The sequence below is a fragment of the Denticeps clupeoides genome, chromosome 11 (assembly GCF_900700375.1).
Source record: "Denticeps clupeoides chromosome 11, fDenClu1.1, whole genome shotgun sequence".
Lineage (NCBI taxonomy): Eukaryota > Metazoa > Chordata > Actinopteri > Clupeiformes > Denticipitidae > Denticeps > Denticeps clupeoides.
This window is the reverse complement of record NC_041717.1, coordinates 14,205,340-14,227,347: the sequence shown is the minus strand read 5'-3', so window position 1 is coordinate 14,227,347 and position 22,008 is coordinate 14,205,340. Positions and strand designations below refer to the sequence as shown.

The 22,008-nt window shown below is 48.0% G+C and overlaps 1 protein-coding gene across 3 annotated transcripts in view; it reads right to left on the bottom strand.

Annotated features, from left to right (window-relative positions):
* The window catches only part of LOC114799927 (E3 ubiquitin-protein ligase znrf3), a 48,000-nt gene extending 27,417 nt beyond the window's left edge, over positions 1–20,583 (bottom strand). For 2 of the 3 annotated variants that reach the window (XM_028996903.1, XM_028996904.1), the window contains exon 1: positions 20,028–20,583. In XM_028996903.1, the coding sequence (XP_028852736.1) occupies positions 20,028–20,261 (234 nt within the window). In that variant the 5' untranslated portion in view covers positions 20,262–20,583. Of the gene's footprint in view, positions 1–14,842; positions 16,351–20,027 lie in introns of those variants that run through there. The other variant, XM_028996906.1, reaches the window with a different exon arrangement.
* Positions 20,584–22,008: the final 1,425 nt, after the last annotated feature.

Sequence of the window (22,008 nt, the reverse complement as noted above, 5' to 3'; positions counted from 1 at the left end):
CAGCTTGATCAAAAAAGGCAAGAGTGTGCAAGCAGTCCTTTTTTTTTTTTTTCTGTTAAAGTGAACCACGTCAAAAGATAACATTGCAAAGAAAAAGAGGCTTCATGGCGACCGCATGTCCCCCGGTGTAAAAGACACAAGTGAACATCGGTTGTTAAAAGGTGATGATTTATCCCAAAGGCAGCCCAAAGACGCGTGCACAAAATCTCCAGAACCGCTCTTGAAGTTCAGGGAGGCGGCTAAATCCATACCCAGGAGGACTGCAGTCATCAACACCTAGGCAGAGCGAAGGCTTTGAAGTCCCTCTCCGGCTTTGAAGGCCCCGGCTGCGAGGAATGCGCCCCCTCGCCTCTTGGAAAGCCCCCAGAGTTGTGGAATGCACCGCAAGCTGCTGCCCGGCCCGTTGGAATGTGATTAGAACTCGGGCCCACACCAGGGCTCCCGGCGCTGAGCCACAACGGACATGGTGGAGTCCGAGTCGCAGATAGACGGATGCCCGGATCAAAGAAGGAGTAACGGAAAGACGCATGCATGCATGAGGACCAAGCAGTAAAACTGGTTTGTCATAAACAGCCACCACGGGGTCTGTGGATTAAAAGTATTAGCCTCAAATCTCTAATGGTCTCATATGACGACTAAAAACAGCTAAGCGCCTCTTTAAGCAACTCAACCAGCACTGTTTAAAAAAAACACTAAAGGACCCCAAGGCTGCATTATCTCAGTCTTTCGAAACGACATAGTTGAAGTGATGACTGGTGTCACTATGGCAACGTTAGAACTGAGGGCTCGGATGCAAGCCAAGGTTCCCTTCAAGAGATCAATTAAAAGCTGCCAATACCCATCCCCAAACCTCACACTGATCCTTAGGTGCAAATAACAGAAAACCCACCGAAGGAACTTGTCCTTCCAGCGACTCCCGGAGCATCCAGTGGGAGCCTGCTGGTGATTTGTCGGACTGTGCGGGTAAAAGCTAAGGATGTCTGCTCTAATCCTCTCTTTAAAGGTCATCTCCATACAGCACAGGCATGTCCACAGCCTCAGCGAAATGACCTTTTCCCCCAGCAACTGCACAAACAGCAGGCCACATGAGTTACATGCATGAACACCATGCCCTGATATGGAGACTGGGTGGGCACGGACCAGCACACCAGAAGGACACTCGGTGGTCCCAGCAAACTCATGCTCCTACACAAAAGCCAAACGGTCCTATGATCCCAGCTAAAGCCCGTGAGTAACACCCAGGCCTAGGTGTGGAGACTGGGGGGACTAAACTCCCACAGAGGAAGTCAGATAAAAAAAAGCTCGGCGCACAATAACAGCGGCTCCAGAGCGCGTGGTCATGGAAAATTAATTAGTCAGGAGAGGAGCGCCGCAGTTCCTCCACGACTCGCTCAGGGACGGTATTTTTTTTTTCCCCGGCATGCAAGCTGGTCTACTATATCTGCAGTTTCCACAGGACCACATAGCTGGGGAAGGGAAGGTTGTGAGAGGGGAGGGGGGGCTGGAATTATCGGAGGGCTCGGGTTACGCCCGCCTCGGTGGTGTTTTCGTAAGGAAACACTAACTGCCGCTGGTGCTGCGCCGAGATCCGTGCACCACTTCCGGGTGACGGGGGTAAGGTCATGCTATGCAGGAGCAAACGAGGGAAATGAAATGGTGTCTAGGGAACGCTGGAAGCATATGGAGTAAATTTAAGTGTCAGGACTAATTTAGCTTCCTCCTTGTTTCCAAATGTGTAGAAGTGAAAAAGAAAACTTTAACAGGTACTGAAACCATGTGATGGAACGTTGACTCCACTTCATCATGCCGGCACGACTGTTTTTGGATTGGATCCCATTGGCTGCCGCTTCCCCACGTTTTCCCTTTCCTCTCCCCACACATGTGCTCATTCATTCACTGAGTGTAAGAGTCATCACCTTCCAGGATAACCAAGAGGAAACTGATCCAGGGAGCACAGAGATCTCCTGGCGAACCATCTTTCAGAGGAAATGAGTATTTGAATAAACAAAAAGAAGCCATTTCCTGGAACGAACGTGAACATGCATGGAAGACAGGAGGCTGTTTGGGGTGGGTTAGGCATCCAGTTATATTCCTTGAGGGAGGACCTTGGAGGACACACAGGAGCACCGGAAGCTATTTGGAAGCACTTCAAACCTGGAATTGCTGTATCCATGCCACGACAGGAACAGGAGACAAAGGGGGAATGGGGGGAGTGGAAGAGCAACGGAGGCCATACTTCCAACTCAGAGGCTTGGCTCAGAGGGCCAATGAAGCTTTTTGCTTCAGTCTAATCTTCAGAAATGTATAACATCTACTTTTTTTTAATGGTAGACTATACTGAAGCAAATGTTGCTCCATCAAATAAACTGATATCAGAGTGCTATTAACGCAGAAATTAGGCTTTCAGGATTACCAAAAATAAACAGTTTACTAAATGTTTCATGACCTTTATTCATTAGTTGCTGGTGGGCCATATCCTATTGTCCACAACCATACCAGTAAATGTCTTTTGGCCCGAAAAAAATATATATATTGTGACGTGCCAATTTCATAGTGCAACGACGTCACAACATTACGCAGAAGATAAGTGAAAGCCCACGCAACAGACGTACTCTTTTTGAGACTTGCAATCTGCATCCGGTCGGGTTTGTTGCTAGTGCAACATTGAAGGAAATCATGGCTGCATTATTAAAAAAAGATCACCAAACATATGGGGGCAATTAACAAAGCGAAAAAGCCTGGATTCAAAAATTGACCAAAAGTGTGAACCGCCTGCTCACAAAGTTTTTAGTGATAAAAGCTACCGAAATTGAACATTTGAGAGGCAGATTTTTTTGGGGGGGCAAGGTGCCACTGAACAAAGCACCGTCCCCACACACTGCTCCCCGGGCGCCTGTCACGGCTGCCCACTGCTCTCCTAGGGTGATGGGTTAAAAGCAGAGAACACATTCCGTTGTGTCACCGTGTGCTGTGCCGCAGTGTTTCACAATGACAATCACTTCTCCTTCACCTTTTTTTTCGACAAGTGCAACTGCTGTTTTATGGAATGAATGTCTGAATTTAGCATTTATATAAAGACTTAGATCAGTTGATTCATTTTATTTATTAATTATTATGAGAGATTTTTGAAAATGGATGCTGACGAAGTGAGACGAAGGCAAGAGCTCGCAGGGTCGTGGCTATATGGAAATGCACAGTAAAAACAGACTGTGTGACTGTCATTTATTTAAATGCACGATACAGCGTAACAGTGGAATTGGGTCTATTACAGGACGATTACAGCCATAACATAGACTCTATATAGCCGACAGTATAAAACAAATAATTTAAACAGGTAATTCATCATTTTGTTCTGTTAATGTGTGTATGCAGGAAGGAATTGAATTTGAGGGGTCCTGGCTTGTCTTGGACACAGGGGCTTTGGGGGAAAAAAGGTTGGGCACCACTGATTTAGAAGAAATTTCAAGACATATTATGTTTATCGAGATATAGTTGCCATAGTTGCTGGTAATAGTGTGTACTTCGTTTTGCTATACAAACTACTATGAGTGACCGAAAAATATAAATAAGGAAACAGTAGAGCATTTATCTCTGTAGTGTGATTATGTCTTACGCTTTTATATTGCTGCAAATACACCTCACCCACCCTAGGGCTGCAAATCGGGGCTCATGCCCTGAAAAGCTTTATCACGATGGTGAGGTTAGACAAGTTTCTCTTTTCACAGCAACACCGATATGCCTTCATAAATAGGGGGGAAGGGGGGTGAAATCAGAAAAGATCGCATCTAAGGGATTAACTCTCAGAGCCTGAACACGCCTGTTCTGGGTTCACTGCTCCTCACCCCTCCTCTTACCCAGTGGTCTCTTGTTCTAAAGCAAAGCATGTCTTTGATACTTGACTAGAAGGAATCTGAAGGTGTTACACGTTCCTTTTGTACTTTGCGCCACACAGAAAACCCATGTGTAAGTGCCAAGTCCGGGCTTTCTCTCTTTTTTTTTTTTTTTTGCCCCCACCCTACCTCCTTTGCTTCTTCTGCCTTTTTTTCCTTTTATTCTCCCCGCCCCCTTCCTTTATCCTCCTCCTACTCTCATCAATTCGTCCCCTTCTCCCCTCAGCAAATACAAACCAGGAACTGTTGTTGATTTTCCCGTGTTTTCCCCCAAGAATTCGACTAGCATGTTGTATGAGTGGTGGAGTGCGGCACATGGCTTTATTCATATTTAAGGAAATCCATGTTGTAGATGCAAGTGGACTCAGAGTGACTGCAGTGTTGGGGTGGGGTCATTGACTCCCCTTGGTGATTTTCTTAAACCCATTACATCAGCCTTTTTCTGTCCACAGACTGGCAGGCCTGGTGCTTTTGTGATTACCGAAAATGACCTAAACCAACTACCAGTACACTTGTTGCTTTGAAACAAAGTTGTCAAGTTTTCCTGCAGGGGTGAATCCAAAATCTTCTTTTTCAAATCAATGAAGAAACATACATATTTCTTCATAGGCCACAAAACATAATTAATTTAAATTTCATTTAAAATAGACCCAGGACTGACATAAACAACCCAAACAATGTCTCTACTGATTCAGGCCTGGAGGGTGAATTCCATTCCAAAAAGGACACGTTACCATCAATTCTTAAAAAAAGAAGGAGGGAGGAGCTATTACAACCACGGATGGCACAGCTTTGATGTCTGGTGACTGACCTCTCTTCCACCATGAAGCCAGCATGCCACATCAAACCAGCCAGAGCAGCCAAATTAGCTGTGGCATTACGGCTAATCCCAACATGAATTTACTCAGCCGTGTAAAGCGGTTGCATTACGGCTGTTTTTTCCCCCCCTTTTCAAGTAGGGGGTCTCAAACAAAGGCAACTTACCCCATGACTAGGCTAAACTAGTGTGTGTGCAGGAACCTGAACAGTGTCCGAAGCATGCAAACTCATGCAAAAACTCAAAAGCCTACTTGTAGGAAAAGGCAGAAATCCATACTGTAGACTTTTTCTCACTGCCTGCCAGCTAGTCGACAAAAGATGCCATTTGCATCAAGAGGGGAAAATGTTCAAACACAAGCGCTATTCAAAGGGGACTAGAAAGAAGGTTAGAAAAGGCTGAGGGGATGATAAGAGAGGCTAGAACAGCCTCGGAAATCAAAAAGGCCCACAACGGCCAGGGCCGAGGCTGTTCCCAGGGAGCCGGATGGACGAACCGGTGCCAAACTGACCATATCAAAAGCCCCCAGGGCGGTCATCTATCACCCCACAGCGATCAAACAGAGAGGCACTCCCCAGAGAACCGGGCAGGGAGGGAGGGGGAGAGGAGGAAAGGATCTTGGCTGGAAAGACACCATTAAACACAAAAACTCTGCATCCTTGGCTCCTCCCCTTTTTTCACACACACACACACACACACACACACACACACACAGCCGGAGAGACAGGGAGAGTCAGACCCCGTGTAAACAGCGAAACAGTGAGTGGCGAAGGGGGAAAAAAAGGCCCGGTTGCCAGGGAGAGATGGAGCTGTGGAGGCAACAATGTCCACATTTAAGCAGCTAGACATCCCCAGCAGAGGTGAGCGTCCAGTATGACTAAAGGTCAGTCTCCAAACAACGTAGCAGCGGCCGGCAAAGCCGCTGGCAGGAGTGGGAATAAAGAGAAGACCAATAAAGTGGAACTGGGCATGAAAATCAAACAAACTTGGTACTGTATCAAGTGGCTACTATTGTGTAGCCCCAGTGTGGAGAAGCCATATCAGGTGTTCACAGACAGGTGAAGATAGCAGAAGCTCCGCCTACTAATTACAATGTAACCACCAATAGGCAGCCTGCTGGAAGGAACCTTCAACCATTTTACATTTACAGCATTTATCAGACGCCCTTATCAAGAGCGACTTGCAATCAGTAGTGACAGGGACAGTCTTCCCCTGGAGACACACAGGGTTAAGTGTCTTGCTCATGGACACAATGGTAGAAAGTGGGATTTGAACCTGGGTCTTCTGGTTCATAGGTAGCCTAGTTACCCACTAGGCTACCACCACCCATATCAACCAGTATAATCCACAGTCATGATTATATGGAGCCTGATCCTTGAGTTTGACTTGCCAAAGCAAGTTTCTGCTAATCAGCAAAAAAAACTGCATTGCCCCCCCCCCACCACCCCACTGAAAGTTCAAAATGAGGTCGTGTGAAAACGCACACAAGGTAACCCACACAAGGAGTCTCACCAACGTCATCTTTGCATTATAAGCAGTGGCATCCCACGACTACACTACAAGCAGTGGAAAAAGATGTAAATGTCGACAGTAGATGCATACTCTCACTATCATGGTGGGGGTTCACCAGCATTGGCATGAAAATGGGGCAAAGGCAAAAAAGATAAAACCGGAGGACAAGGGTAAAACTTTAATTGGTGTGGAAATGATTCCATTACAGTCTCGTAACCCATAAAGGCGTTTTTGTTCTTTTGATGGTGGCGGTGTTTATGGGCCTGCTGTGGGACCGGCCCGTCCAGGGGCACAGCCTCTCGGCAGAATTCTTCCAAACATTTGCGGAGTGACCGGCCGAGCCGAGCGGGCAGCAATGGCCACACAAACGCGCCATTGTTCGCCGCCGCCGGACAAGCTTGCCAAAGGTAAGCAGAGGTCCTGCAAACACATCGCACTGAGAAGTCTGGACGGTTGTGTGTCTGAGGTGAAGGGGGGGTCTTATGTACCAAACGCAGAGGAGTTAAACATCAATCCACACCCAGACGCATCCGCGCAGTCGGACAGGATACGGGGCAGACCGCTGCGTTCCGCGTTTATGGTGAGAAGTGGTTAACTCCAGGCCGGGTTCGTGACTCTTTGCGGCCCTCTAAAATGGCTCAGGGACCTTCTTTATTTGATTTGTGCTTCTACTGAAACAAGGAAGCACTTAGTGAGCAATAACCTCCTGGGCATCTGGCTCAAGATAAGAGAAAACAGTTTTTTTTTGTAAAGCCCTTTGAAGGGGACAGTTATGGCTAGCAAACGGGAGAGAGAGAGCGTGCGAGAGAGAGAGGGGGAAGAAACAGGCATTTATGATCTAATTTTCTGAAGGCATCCCATTCAATACGGGTTTCCATTGGAGTTTTTTTACGCAAAACAGAAATGAATGCAGTAGTCTCAAACAGCGCAATAAGGAGGGGGACACAAAGAAAGTTGATATGAAAATGAAGGAAGGTCATAAGAAAACATGATTAATTGTTCATTGAAAGACAAGTTAATCGGTGCCACAGGACCATTGTATGCAAAATATATAAAAGGAGACATATATGGGTATATATTTATGAATTTAGGGATTGGACTTGAGCAAGCCCTTATTTACGCAGCTTGCAGTTAGGGCATGACGGATAATATGTAACACAAGCTAAACCCCAAAAACCTTTAACTTTGTGAACTAGATGAACTACTAATCTATAAATGTTTGTCTAATTGTAAAACAAAAATATGTGAAGTCTATCTTTGCATCTTTAGCACAGTCAGAACCCAAAGACGCAACCTGACTGGTAGCTCTGGCATTGCGTGCAGGCGCAGCTCTTAACACGTCTTTTCTACCCGATGTTGCATTAATATTTAATCAGCCAGAAAGCATTAGACTCAGTCACCGGTGCAACTCCCTTAGGGGAGGCCTTAAGCTACACACACACACACACACACACACATGCATGACTTTACAGCCAACCAGAAGCAAAAACACTCTCTCTCCACCATCCTTCCATAAGAGATTGTGTCCACACTTGGGAAGGTGAATGTAGATGCAGGATGATGCAATGCCCCTCAGCCCAATGTCCCCCAGCACCAAAGCACAAACACCTCCAATGGCCTGGTGCAAAGCGAGGCCGGGCGAGCTCCCGTGGGGGCGGGTGTTCTTTCCGCACCCGTCTCAGAGGAGCCCTGCATCTAAACAACGTGACATGGAGCTGGAAACCCATGCACCATGCAGAAGGCCGGTAGGTCTGCAACAACTCTATTATACTAAATCATAATACATATTGTGCCATTTCCTGGATGTATGTCTCAAGATAATCCAGGACTGACCAAAGGAGGATGGGTTCCCCTTTCTGAGACTTGGTTCCTCTTCCAGGGATGTGCCAATGTACATTGTAAAAAGTGCTCTACAAATAAAAAATGATTGATTGAACATGGTCACATCTGCAATTTAAGTCTACAAAACTATTGTTATCCAAAATAACTCAACACTGAATCAGTGTGATTGTTGTATATTTACTTCACCTTCCAAATCATTTTATGACTCACTCTCTCTCTCTCTCTCATATATATGTGTGTGAGATAACTTAGAGACACACAAACCAACCTCCAGGCAGCCTAGAAACCTGAACCCAGAAGAGCTTGGCACAGGTTAGCTGCTACCTGCACTTGTGAGAACAGGGACTCTTTTGTGGCCGTGCCGCCATCTCGGCCTCCAGAAACCCCTATGAGGGCGCAGCGTGAACACACGCCATCTCCACAGCCCAGCCCCAATACCCCTGTCCTCACTCCCACAGAGCACCCTATTCATCCAGCCCCCCCCCCCCAAAAAACAAAAAAACAAAAAGAAAAACAAAGAGCAAAGTGTACAGCAGCCATCCCAAGCACGTCTGGCATCCAGATATTACGTGCCGATATGTTTCTTTCCCCCTTTCTTTCTTTTTCTTTCGTTCTCCCTGTGTATCTGCTGTCTGTGGAAGGTTTCAACACTCAAAGCACCCCTCCCACTTCCAGCTGTATTGTTGGCTTCAGTCATGCCTGAGAGCAGACAGACACTATACACAGTGGGGGAGATGGAAAGAATTTGCCGGATTGGGGGGGGTGTCTCTCGACTGTTCCTTGTCTTCTCGGCCCTCCCTCCATCTGATCCATGGCCATCCCAAGGCCCGTCCAGCTGTCAGAGCCTCATCTGCCATGATGTCAAGCAGGATCGCCACCACACACTCCAGCCAATCCCGCCGTGGCCCTGCCCGGCTGCCCGGGCCTTTGATGTGCTGTGAGCTCAGTGGCAGATTCTCCATCTGCAGATAGCAACGGCTCACGCTCTCGTGGGCATGTGTGCAGTGCCGCGATAAAGGACGCGCAGATAAGAGGAAACATAAGCGGTGATGAGGAACACATTTCAGTCAGAATAAAAAAAATAAAAATCAGAAAGGTCGAGAAAAAGAATGAAAAACACACACCAACAGCTGGCAAGAATAGAAATGGACAGTGTTTGAGAAGCTTGCAAAGATTAGACCGAAAATGAGACGAAACAGGTGGTCAGACTGAAGGGACAGGTCCACGTCAAAGCATCCACTTCAAATGTAGAACTGACAGACATTAGAACAGGTGATGATGAAGAGGATTGCAAAATTTTGAAACCTTATAAACCAAAGTCCCAGGTTCAAACCCCACTTACTACCATTGTGTCCCTGAGCAAGACACTTAACCCTGAGTGTCTCCAGGAATGACTGTCCCTGTAACTACTGGTTGTAAGACACGCTGGATAAGGGCTTCTGGTAAATACAGAATTGACATGGATTTTCTTGAAAATGAAAAACCTGACAGATGCTAAGCCATAGTCTTAAAATGAGCAAGAAAAGGCAGCGATAAAGACAAAGACATTGAAGGAAGTAGGGAACAAGAGGAACGGTGTCTTTTCCCGTTGTACACATCATCGGAAGCAGTCTGCAAAACAACACAAGATTCAAGTTTCAAACTTGTCCTTTTTTCAGAAGGCTGCAATCATTGGGCCATCATGTCTTCTGTGGACATTTCCCACGACACTGATACACATACAAAAAAAACCCACAGACATGGAAACCTCCAGGCAGAACGGTTTCTTATTATATTTCAGGTCAGAGCACCATAAACACAAAATTAAGGCATCAACTAAAGTGGCCTGAGACTTTATAGAAGCGGTTTCGAAATGTCACGCAAAGATGATCTGGGAACGATTGAGAGGACCAGGGCGTTGGATGCAGCTGGAGAGTTGAATTGGCAGTACGTCTCCGCGCTGCAGGTTCGAAGCACGTACGGAGTACAGCGCACCGAAGCCCAGTGGAAACGCTGCCGACTGCCACGTAATCATTTCTCCAAACGCGAAAATGCCACTTTCATCCGTTTTAAAAGGCAAACGCTGACAGATGCCACTGGGTGGAACGGGCAGCCGTGGGGGAAGAACAGGCCGGCAAGCGTTGTGACGTGTGATGGAGGCTCCACGAGTGAATGGCGGTGGCTCGATTTAAGTGTTTGCCTTCCCCTCCTTGCGCCTTCACGTCGTCATCCTCACGCAGCCAGCAATCCATCACGGTGAAAGGAAACCATCCATCTCAACAAGGGATCTGTTAAGCCTTGAAGCGCCGTTAAGTGCAGGGCCTCTTCAACAAGCCCCGGATCGCTCGGCGAAGGCCTTTTGTGCGCGCCTTTCCCCCTCTCCTCCGGGGAATTCGGGTTGCCGCACTTCTGATGTTATTGGGCTTATTGTCTCTAATTATTCCAGCAAACATTGACACGACATGTGTGGTCCGAGGCCGAAGCCGTCATGCCTGGAAGAGCGTAAACACACACGGCACAGCAGATTCTCTGAAATCCGAAGCCCGGGGAGCCTTTTTTTTTTTTTTAAACTCAGGAGCCTGTTTTAAAAAAGGAAGGGGGGGGGGGAAGGATAACTCTGCCAATGTAAGCTGTTATAGTGGTTAAATATATATACACACACACGGTCACAGACTCAAGAAGGAAATACGAACAGGGTTTTCATAACCTTGGGAAGCAGTTCCATCAGCAAACACAAGAAGGTTTTTTTTTTTTCTCCACATAACCTACCTCTTTATCTGCCCAGCATGTTCATCGCTAAACTGTTAACATTCATGAGCCCACAAGCATGTTCGCGTGTAGCAGTCAAAGCGCTATTTTTAGCAGAGACATCATATGCGACAAAATGACCTGGCCACAGCCCTTGTCATCGGGCTGGTTGACGAGCAGAAGCCATCGGTCCTCAATGCCAACCGCCAAGAAGCAAATTACCAGACGAATTTGAAACAACATCACAAAGTATTATATGCTTTTTGAGATTGGCGTAAAATTGTTGTTTAAACGTAATATATGAATATTTAAATTGCCTCTGTCGAGAAATATTGTCAGTTGTTTATGAGAATGGCCGTGTCTTCGCTTCTCTCCGCATGTAATTGCACAATATTATGCAAAAATATTCTTCATTCAGTAAAAAAAAAAAAAAAAAAAAAAAAGTATTAAAGTTCCTGTGTTATGTTTCTCCCCCTGCAGAAAAAAAAATTCTATAAAGTATCTTATACCGTCCTTAGATGCCCATTTCGTTCTGTGCACCGTGTGGAGTCACAATGACAATCACTTCACTTATCTTCACTAATATCGGTGTAGAGTTTCAATATTATGACAATCAAACTCATTTAAGCAAAATATACAACACACGTGACAGTCGTATTACAATCAGTAGACAACAGATCAGTAGAAAACAGTATTGGGGCACTATTTTCAAACTGACAGCATCTGAGATCATGACGTATTGTTTAACAGAAATGATGCCATCAACACCATTCAACAGCAACAACGTTTGGCGCAGACAGGTCATGTCATTGCCTTATCCAAAAAAAAATGTATTAACACGTTTCTTCAGAGTCTCGCATGACGGAATTATAGTCTCTGGGCAGAAACAGCATAAGAAACGGGAGGTAACCTTTCCCCTTATGACATCATAAGGGGACAAATTCCAGATCTGGCTGTCTGACCTGCAGCTCTCTGAATGGCAAAGCAGAATAATCAAAGCACCTTTACATATATCACCATTTCTAACCACTACAGGACCACCGACAGGCTATAGGACCTAGTATTAATGTTAAATAATCTCACAAAGTGAAATTTTCATAATAGGGGACCTTTAAGAATGCATCATAGCAAAAATATATTATCATGGCACACAGACACCTGCACTTCAGACAAAATTCTACATAGATCAGTAACGCTCTGCTGAGGTGGTGAGTGGGATGAGCTCGAAAATCCCATCCCTGCAAACCCGGCATCTGCAGAGAATTGGGAGAAATATCAAATGCTCCTTAGAAAAGGCAATCTGTGCGTGTGGGAGGGATCCAGTCAAGTGCGCTGAAGGAAGACATCACAGGAAGACATGTACATCTGGGAGCCAAGATGCCGCTTTCGGAGGAATTGCACAACAAGTCATGGTGTCAGATTTTGGAAACGGGGCCCGAAAACCATTACAGGGGTCAGATTTCTCGGAATTTGGGAGGAATTCCTGTGGCATGAAAGCGCATTTAACTTCTATTCAGAAGCATCAAAGCTTCCCACGCAGACCATGGCACAACCGCCACTAAAGTCCAATACCTGTTTTTTTTTTGGCCAGACATCTGGGTACAATGGCACCACAAAAGTGAAATTAAAGGGTTCATTTCCCAAACAACCAAAATAACCGTGACAGAACATACCCAATCAGACCAATGAAATAAAATTAACACAAATGCTTGGACGACCCAACCCAGCGTTTTCTCAATCAGAGAAAATGTCATGGTTGTCATTTCATTGGCACGTTCATCTCCACATCCCCACGCCCCATCTCCACCTCCCCTATCGGGACTTCCACTTGAGCATCAACCAACCATCCAGCATGCGTCGGCAGGTTGGCATGGCCCTGCACCCCCAAACTTGTCATCTGTATCTCGAAGGGCATCTCCTGTCATGAAGGTCTGACGGATTACAGCTGAAAAGGTCGACACAGATCACTGCCAAGAGAGGAGGACCACCGCATCCAAGTGACCTCTCAAATGCCCCGCGAACCTTTCCCGTCCCAATGACATACTGTCCTCTGACCATTACATTTAACAGAATCAAAATATATCGAAATTCCATAAAATGTAAAGACACAGGCAATCCCAGCCTAGTTATTCAGATCAAGGAAGAACCCCATCCACTAAAACAAAGTTCTATACATTGTGGGGGGCATTTTACATTTAGGGGGCAGTGGTGTCCTAGCGGTTAAGGAAGCGGCCCCGTAATCAGAAGGTTGATGGTCCCCACACACACTGCTCCCCGGGCGCCTGTCATGGCTGCCCACTGCTAACTCGCTCACTCACTCACTCAGGGTGATGGGTTAAATGCACTGTGTGCACCATGTGCTGTGCTGCTGTGTATCACATGTGACAATCACTTCACCTTAAACTTTGGAGCTCGTTGGCTGAGAAGCCCAAACAAATTCAACTGCTAAATGCTGATTCTATATCCCAATATCCCATCATATCAAATATGTACGTTCTTTCATCGTCTGGTTTAAAACACTACTTGGAATTTGGGGACAAATGCAAGACAAGAAACCAAGAAAACAAGCAACAAAAATCTCACTTGATCTTGCATCTAGATACAGACCCAGTCAAGTCAGTTTTTCTTAAAATAAGAACAAATCTAGTTGTGATTTTCAGGCTTGACCGAAAAAACAAAAAAACAAAAAAACAAAAACCTCCACATGAACAACGAGATTTACACCATGATGATTTTTGAGTAGATCTGCACGCACACAGTTTTTTTTTTTTTTTTTTTTTTAAAGGGGAGCGCTGTCTAAACTTTACAAAGGAACCATCATCCTCCATTTTTCACCTGTTGTGTACTTTAGGAACGGCCACGGATTAATCTGCCTCTAACCAAATCAGATGGATCTAGTCTTCAACGTATGTCCCGTATATAATAACACACACGATCTTCTGCTCAGGAGCCAGAGCACCTACACCTTTATTTGTACGGCGGCGTGTTTGGCTAGAGGGCCGCGATTACATCACGCGCCGCTCGCAGCCGGCCTATCAGGGGAGGAGTGACTCAGGCAGGATCCGAAGTGCCGGCGGAGCGGCGCGTTTGATGCGGCCCCGCCGCTCCTGCGATCCTATCTCTAGCGCAGGCTGTGCGGTTTTCACCCGTGGCAGTGTTCCACGCCCCCACCCAAACACTGCCTCTGCAGGCCCAACACACGCGCACACACACACACACACACACACACACTACATACGCGTAGATCCAAATACAGCAGAAATGATCCCCTGTCAGTTGCATTGCATGGTACAGACAGGCTTCGTGACTTTGTTTCATTACATTTTATTTTGTACAGTGAATGTATATATCACACACAAACAAACCACTCATGGCATACCCAGGGGAAAGACATTTTTTAAAATCCTCTGAGAGGAATTCACTATAATAAAGATGAAATAACGTGATTTTAAACCCTTACTCAGACAAAAAAAAAAAAACAAAAAAAAACCCACACACACCCACATAACCAAAAACCTGTCCGCCCGACTGAAGAGCTCTTTGCAGAAAACGCAGGGTCTGGTTTTAAACGAACAAACGCGGAAGAGGCGGGAAAGAAATGCCCACACGAGCGTCTCCAAAACTCCAAATCCGAAGGATCTGGGACACACTCCCTAAAATGAAGTCTTTAGAGAGCCGGCCCTCCCGCCTCCTACCGACCACCCTAATCCATCAACCACGGCAGCCATTGTCCCCCCCAGCCCAGGTTCTTCTCATTAGAAAAGCCTGCAGACAGTCATCAGACACCGTGGTTCGGGATTCGTCCTCGCAGACGGACGCGGCGGCGGCGGCTCTGCAGGGGGAGGGCCGGATCGGGGGAACGGGGATTTTCTGCACATCTGGCAGCTGAGTGAAAAGATCTGGAGTTTGCTGGTCTTCTTCACAGAGAACAATGAAGAACATTTTTTTTCTTTTTTTTAACCATTTTGACCACTGTAATAAAAAGATTATTATCTTTAGCTGCTAACTTTCTACAATGCTAATACCAAAAATAAAGTACAAATGTGTTGGGTACCGTATGTGTGCTGGAGTGGGACACGCAACAACGCCACCGCCGCCATCATCTGCCACGCCCGACGAGCCGCTGTTTTTCTCCTGTTGGGAGTTCTTCAGCTGTCAGGAGACGTGACCCGTTGGCGAACCGCGCCGTGGCGTTGTGGCCGAGCTGGCTTTGTCTCCGTCCACCATCGTCCAATGTCCCTCTCGTCCTTACTACTGTGTTACTAGTGTCCAGTGCTTGCACACTCCCACGCTTCCTTGTAAGTAGTACACAAAGTTTCTAGTACGAGTTTCATATGCATGAAAGTTTTGCCGTATCAGACAGCTTGATGATGTAGCACATTTTCGGACCTCAGCTAATGGCACCATAACATCACATCGGCGTTTAAAATAACCGCGTACGTATTTTTCCCCATTCATTCATTTCATTTCATTCAAAGCAAAGCAGGACTGGGGTCTTATGGCTCCATTTTCACCAGGAGTTTGGAACGTTGCCCTATTAAAGATCACCTCAGCTCTTTTATCTCGTCCTCACATTAGGGATGCAGATAACATTATAATAAATAAAATTAAAAGACAGACCCCCCCCCCAGCATTTCTCACACTTGTTCCTCAACACACAAATCACAATGGCTTCAATGATTAAGTAAAGCCATTCACAAAGGGACACTTTGACCCCAGTGTTCTAGAAGCCCACAGGACGGGTGTGTGATAAGGGCCCGAAGCGCTGCAACGCGAGGTCGCTCACGCCGAGAGGAGGGACCATAAAAACAGAGGGGTCCGCGTTCCGGACCGCCGTCGTTGGTCAGCACATTCCGGGCCTGGCCGTGGACGGAGGGCATTTTGGCTTCATAACGCCCGCTCCCCTTGGCTTTGTCTGCCCGCTCGTGCTGCAGCTGGGGTCAGAGACTGGGCGTCGGCACGCTTTCATTGCGCTCGGCTCGGCGCTACTTCACAGGCGGAGATAAGAGCCTTTCAAGGGCGTTCCGAGCGGCCATGGGCAACTCTTCACCAGTTTTTTATAAAAAAAAAACGCCGCATTTCTGGGATTTAACTGGACGACATGCAGCTCATACGAATCAGCTCCGACCGGTAATCAAAGAGAGCTCGAGAAAGCACTGGAAATCCCAAGACGTCGGCTGAATCAGAACGGTTCCCACGCTCGCGGTCATCACTTCTCTTTTCGTGGCCCGGGTCCGGGAGATCGGCGGGCATCAGGGAAACCGTGTGATCGCCAATCGGCGCCTAATTGCTGCTGGCAGGGAAGAACAATGAAAAATTCCCGCATTCATTTACAGCATTTATCAGACGCCCTTATCCAGAGCGACTTACAGTCAGTAGTTACAGGGACAGTCCCCCCCTGGAGCAACTTAGGGTTAAGTGTCTTGCTCGGGGACACAATGGTAGTAAGTGGGATTCGAACCCGGGTCTTCTGGTTCACAGGCGAGTGTGTTACCCGCTAGGCTACTACCACCCTTCCATTTCAGGGGAGGAGAGGCGATATTATTACACTTTTATCGATCCCGTTTTTTTTTTTTTTTTTTTTTTTTGCTGAATTTCATTTCGAGAGGAAAGAAAAGACGTCCACCCGCTGGAATATAGGACCCGGGCAGAGAGAAACGGCGTCGTCTGTTCTATTCCCATAAAGGAGGAGCGCAGCCTGAAACGACTTTGGCCGGAGTACGAAAGTGGAAGGGCTCGGCGGCTTGAGCAGATAGCACTTAAAATGCAGCTGCCGCCGCAAAGCCGACGGCTGGAGGCCAGCCGTCACGCAGCACGTTTAAGGGACTCCGCTACCGTCTGCTGCTCCTGTACCTCCCGCCTCAAACCGCGACAACAGAAACAGAGAAGTGGTATATCTGCCCCACGTCTATTCGCCACTCCCCCGACTCTTACTCTCCCCAGGCCGCGGTCCCGGTGACGGGAAACCAGAGGCAGATGTGGCGATGCCGCGTCCGTTCCACAGGAAATTACAGACGGCAGGATAATAACCAAAAAAATGATCCGTGGTTTCACAACTGCCCTGTGGTTCCACATACGAGGTCCAGTTTGTCACGTCTTTACGGCATATTAAAATCGAGCCCGGCTAGTTCCCCTGGACAACTTCCGCCGTTCCGCTAAGGAGCTCCGCCCGCTTCTGTTCAGCTATCCTGGTAAAAAGCATCAAACCCGGTTTAAAGCTCTGGGGTCACGGGAGAGAAACGCCCCTGAACTTAAACACTTTGGGGGGGGGGTGTCCAGCTTACAGCTCACATGCTGCCAACCAAAAAATTTGGTGTCCAGGTCTGACGCCAAATGTTGCCATGGCAACCCGGCATCTACTCTGGCCTCCAAGGTACCAAAGACCTGCTGGTGTGACATCAGAGTGCACAGAAATGAAACCGCGGTGACGTAGTAATAATAACTAAACGGCAGAGCCGAACGGGCATGGCGGGGTGCCAAGAAGACACCCGCAGCGAGGGATCTGCGGGACAATGGCTCATTACACCAACCTGATGTCATAATGGACGCCATTGTCAGAGCGCGCTGATTACGATCTTTGTTTTCCTTTCGCCGCGAAGAAGAAGCGGCGCTCGGCGAGTCATTAGACGTTCACATGTCCGCATCCTGTGGGCACATCAAACTCTCGGCCGATAACGACTCGGGACAAAGGCGGCCGGGGACACAGTTCCCTCCAAAAAAAGCCCCCCGCTCGTTTCATTTTTATTGCGTCGCGAGTAGGCCCGAACACACCGGATTTAAAGGGACACCGATTACGTCGGCCATCTTCACCCACAGATTCCCACTCTCGCGCGGAACGGGGGGGAAAGTGCGCGCCCACGGGACTGCAGCCAAGGCCTCGGTGTCCCAGAAGCCCCCACCCACTGAGGGGTGCCGCAACGCTCAGATTATAGTCAGACTAAACACGCGGAGTCGCGACACGCCCCAGGCCACCGAAGCAACGCCGGGCCCAAACCGGAGCGGAGCGGAGCAGGGTTCTTCCGGTTCTGCCACGTCGCGGCCACATCGAAGGAGCCTCCGCGCCCCAAAACAAGTCATCAACCATGCTGTGACCGGTGTGTCAGATATGTTGGAAACTCAAGCACCCGTCCACCGGTCGGCCAGCAGACCCCCCCCACCACCGTAGCAGGGCGCATTTAAAACGACCTGCAAGCAGGAAAATTACATCTTTTATACTTTTATTTCGCAAACGTCTCGGACGGAGCACCGCCGGAAAATGAGCGGTGGCCCAAATAGATGCGGTTCGCATAAACGCAAAGCAGACGCCAGCAAGCTCGGCTCCAGCAATCCACGCAGAATACATAATCAGGATCAGTTTTCCCCGCTATATGCTTAAGACAAAAAAAAAAAAAATGCATATTACATATTTTTAAAAAATGCCCGCCGTCTATTTCTTACCAGTGGGGAGTCACCGCACCCCGGCATGTGATGAAATGTGGCCGGGACAATTTAACAAGGACTCGGTCCTGGATGTTTGATGCACTGACATCCTAAAAGGTTTTTTTTTTTTTTTTTTTTTTTTTTAAAAACCCACATACACACAAAAAGCACGACCTAAAAATACAGCCACCGTTTTTACACCCATACATTCCAGTTTCCTTTCTACCGCGTGTGCACAGAGCCGAGGTAACGGGGGAATGTGGCATTAAGTCCACAAGTGCTCAGAAAGTATGGGTTGTGCGAGTCTGAGACGGTTCTGACCACTTGCGGCGCAAACTTGACGACCAATGCGCCCAGAAGCCCGCCAGACAGCGGCATTCACCTTCAGACAAATTAGTACGATTTAACCTCACAATCACAGCATGGCATTTCAATTTTCATACCGCACACTGCGTGGAATCAAATGAGGGTGGGAATTATCATTCCACGCTGCAAATCAAATAATAAGTGCACTGGTGCGAAAGGTTGACAAGGGTCATTGTGGCTTCCTGTTCAACGTGGGCCGAGGGGGCGCATTCCCAGCATTCCCTGTTAACTCACATGCACGGGGAAACGGCCTTGACCACTGCGGATAACAAGCGGATCTCCGCCGTTTCTGTCCCCCATGTCGAGTGAGCGGACTGTTGCTCTTGGCCGCGGGCTCCCAGCGCGCCGCGCCGACGTGAGGAAGAGGGTGTAGGTGAGGGTGTAGCAGAGTCTCCAACTCACACTGCACACCTGGGCTGAGGATGCCAGGTGCGCGCTTTCTCCCCCCCCCCACATCCTTTTCTCGGCAAATAAATGGTTTATATAGCAACATCTAAAGAGAAATATAGACCAATCCTTAAATCCAGGAAGGCCCACAGACCACCAGTACGAGAATAAATCACTCCCCAAAACTGAATTCCGCTCCAAACACCATTTGTCAATTTAAGTGATCTAGCAATTAACCTGCTGTTTTTTTATATTTCGATTTCGTCACACGCACACACAAAATACAGTCTATAACACTGCACAATGCAATAAACACGGTATTGTATTTGTAACGTTATATATACAAAGAGTTTTATTCAAGTATTGTGTCGTCACTCAGACCTGGCAACGCCGACCCTGACCCTCCAGTAAACTTTCTCAAGAGCAATAAAACACACAAATGAACCTGAAGAGGAGCAAAACGCCAAACAAACCAAAACCAAGAACTATTTACCACGGTCAACACTTAATCCAGACTATATCATCTGTATTATATATATATATATATATGCAAACTTCAGAGGTTCGTAAAGAGTCCTGTTTTCTGGATAATAAAAATCCGCAGCGACCTGTCGCATCATTCTGAAGACGAATCACCGTTGCGGGATTCATATTTAAGGGCGGTAGGGAAGGTGAGGGGAGGGGAGGGGGGCAAAGTTCGAAAAGTTTCCGGGGTGCAGGGTGCAGGGGCACCCCAGAGACCCGGAGCATCCCGGCGCCCTGCTCTGCCACGAAGAGCCCGGGCCGGGTGGGGTGGCAGGGGGGGTTCCGCCGCGAGCCGAGAGGCCATCTTGTGACCGCACAGCTCGTTAGCTCGCTGGCTAAAGCCCCATCGTCACGTAGCGCCGGCCCCCTCCTCCTCCTCCTCCTCCTCCTCCTCCTCCTGCTGCTCCGAAGAGGAGAAGAGAAGGAGGGAGGGGGGCAAAAAAAAAAAAAAGTTGTGTCGAACAGCTCCAGAAGTAGCGCGCGGCGGCGCGGCATGCCTCCCCCTCCCCCGACGGACGCGCAGCGCGAACAGCGGTACGTACTTGCACGATCTCGCCCTCCGCGCTGATCGTGGCCCCGGCTCTGGAGAAGCGTCCCTGCAGACCCGTGGTGTAGGTGGTGTAATCTCCATTGGGACTCGACTCGAACAGCACAACTTCCACAAAAGCCGTATCCTTCGCCAGGACGCTCGTCCCCAAACACCCGGCCACCAGCAGGACCAGCCAGACCCCCGAGTCGGCGACAAGACCCGACCCGCTCCTCGCTAAAGTCATCATCTTGCCGGCTGGATCAGCGCCGATCGGAACATAATTTCCAGCGTGTCCTCGAAGCGGAGCGATCGACAAGTCCGGCGGGGGGGGGGGGGGGGGGGGGAGCAAGCAAACAAACAAACAAACAAAAATCGGATCGATTCTCGCGACGGGGGGAGACGCGCTGCGTGTTTATTTCACCATCGCCGCCCCGACTGTCAGTCGCCGTCGCGCACCAACTCGTTCCCAGTGTGCGCTGGATCCCTCTGACTCCCCCTCTCTCTCTCTCTCTCTCTCTCTCTTCCCAACTCTACAAAGCGGATCCCCTTTGATCTCCGGACACGTGATCCTTTCTCTCTCTCTCTCTCTCTCTCTCTCTCTCTCTCTCTCCCCCACCCACCAGCCTTCGTGACCCTCCGCTTTCCACTCCCCGCTCTCCGCGGCCGGCGCCCAGTTAAGGTGGATCGGGATCCTTCTTTCCTCCGGAAACCACCCCCGCACCTCCCCCGACGTCGTCCCCGCGACGCGACGCGCGACCACGCGCCTCTGTGAGAACTCGGCCGACCGCGACGGCCCACGGCGACCGGCGCGCGTCGCTCCGGCGACACGGCACGCCGCGCGGTGCCACCTTAAGGGCAACAGAACCCGCGTCGAAAACTCCACAACTCACCCGGACTCGTTCTTTCGATCTCATTTCGGGGGGCGCGTTGGCTCGGTTTCCAATCGGAACAGGCAACTCATTTTTAAATTGTACATTTAATCTCTTAATCACGTTAAAAGCGGGGATTAACGCAGCCGTCTTTAATCCACGATACCAAACACTTTATGCAAATTTACTTTCAGGCCTGAAATCTCCGTGACACGGGCTACGGATAGATAAGATGGGACAAAGAGTTTATGATATATGATCAAAAAGTTACGTTTTGCACGTTTTAATACAAATATGACATAATGAAACTTACGAATGTTCACATTTTTATTTATTCACTCATCTTAATTGATTAAATCACAATAATAGGCTGCGATTAATCAAGATTAGTCACAAGTTCAGCAACTAATTTTGGAAGCATGTGTTCTTTTGGAAGTTGATAAATGTTTTTTTTTTTTATTCTCGTGTGTCACGACAGTCTTTTTTTTGGGGGGGGAGGTCCCCCCTTTCCAGTACACATCACAACCATCAAAGCTTCTCGACACTCATTCCAGCTAAGGTGAAGTGACAGGCTAATTGCAGATAATGTCCAACAATTCTCAGTGGCAGAAGTGTTTAAAAGACTTCTCCCTCTGCCCGAGTTATGACATTAAAGGGCCTAATGGTTTATAATGGCGTTCTAGGGTTTGGTGCCTGCACATGCAGCCCAAGTAAAAATATTTAAAGATTTTGGAATAAACTATTTATTTATTTATAAATAAAATATTTTTTCCAAAATGGATTACATGCATTTTCCCCCTCAGAATTCTACACAAAACACCCCATAGAGACAAAGTGAAAAAAGTTTACTGTGGGTTTTTGGCTAATTTATTAAAATGAATTTTTAAAAAAAAGTATTCTCAGCCTTTGCCATGAAACTCAATATTAAGCTCAGGTGCCTCCTGTTTCACCTGATCATCCTTGAGATGTTTCTGCAGCTTAATTTGGGGGCAGTGGTGACCAAGCGGTTAAGGAAGCGGCTCCATAATCAGAACGTTGCTGGTTCGAATCCCGATCCGCAAAGGTGCCACTAAGGTGCCACTGAGCAAAGCACCGTCCCCACACACTGCTCCCCGGGCTCCTGTC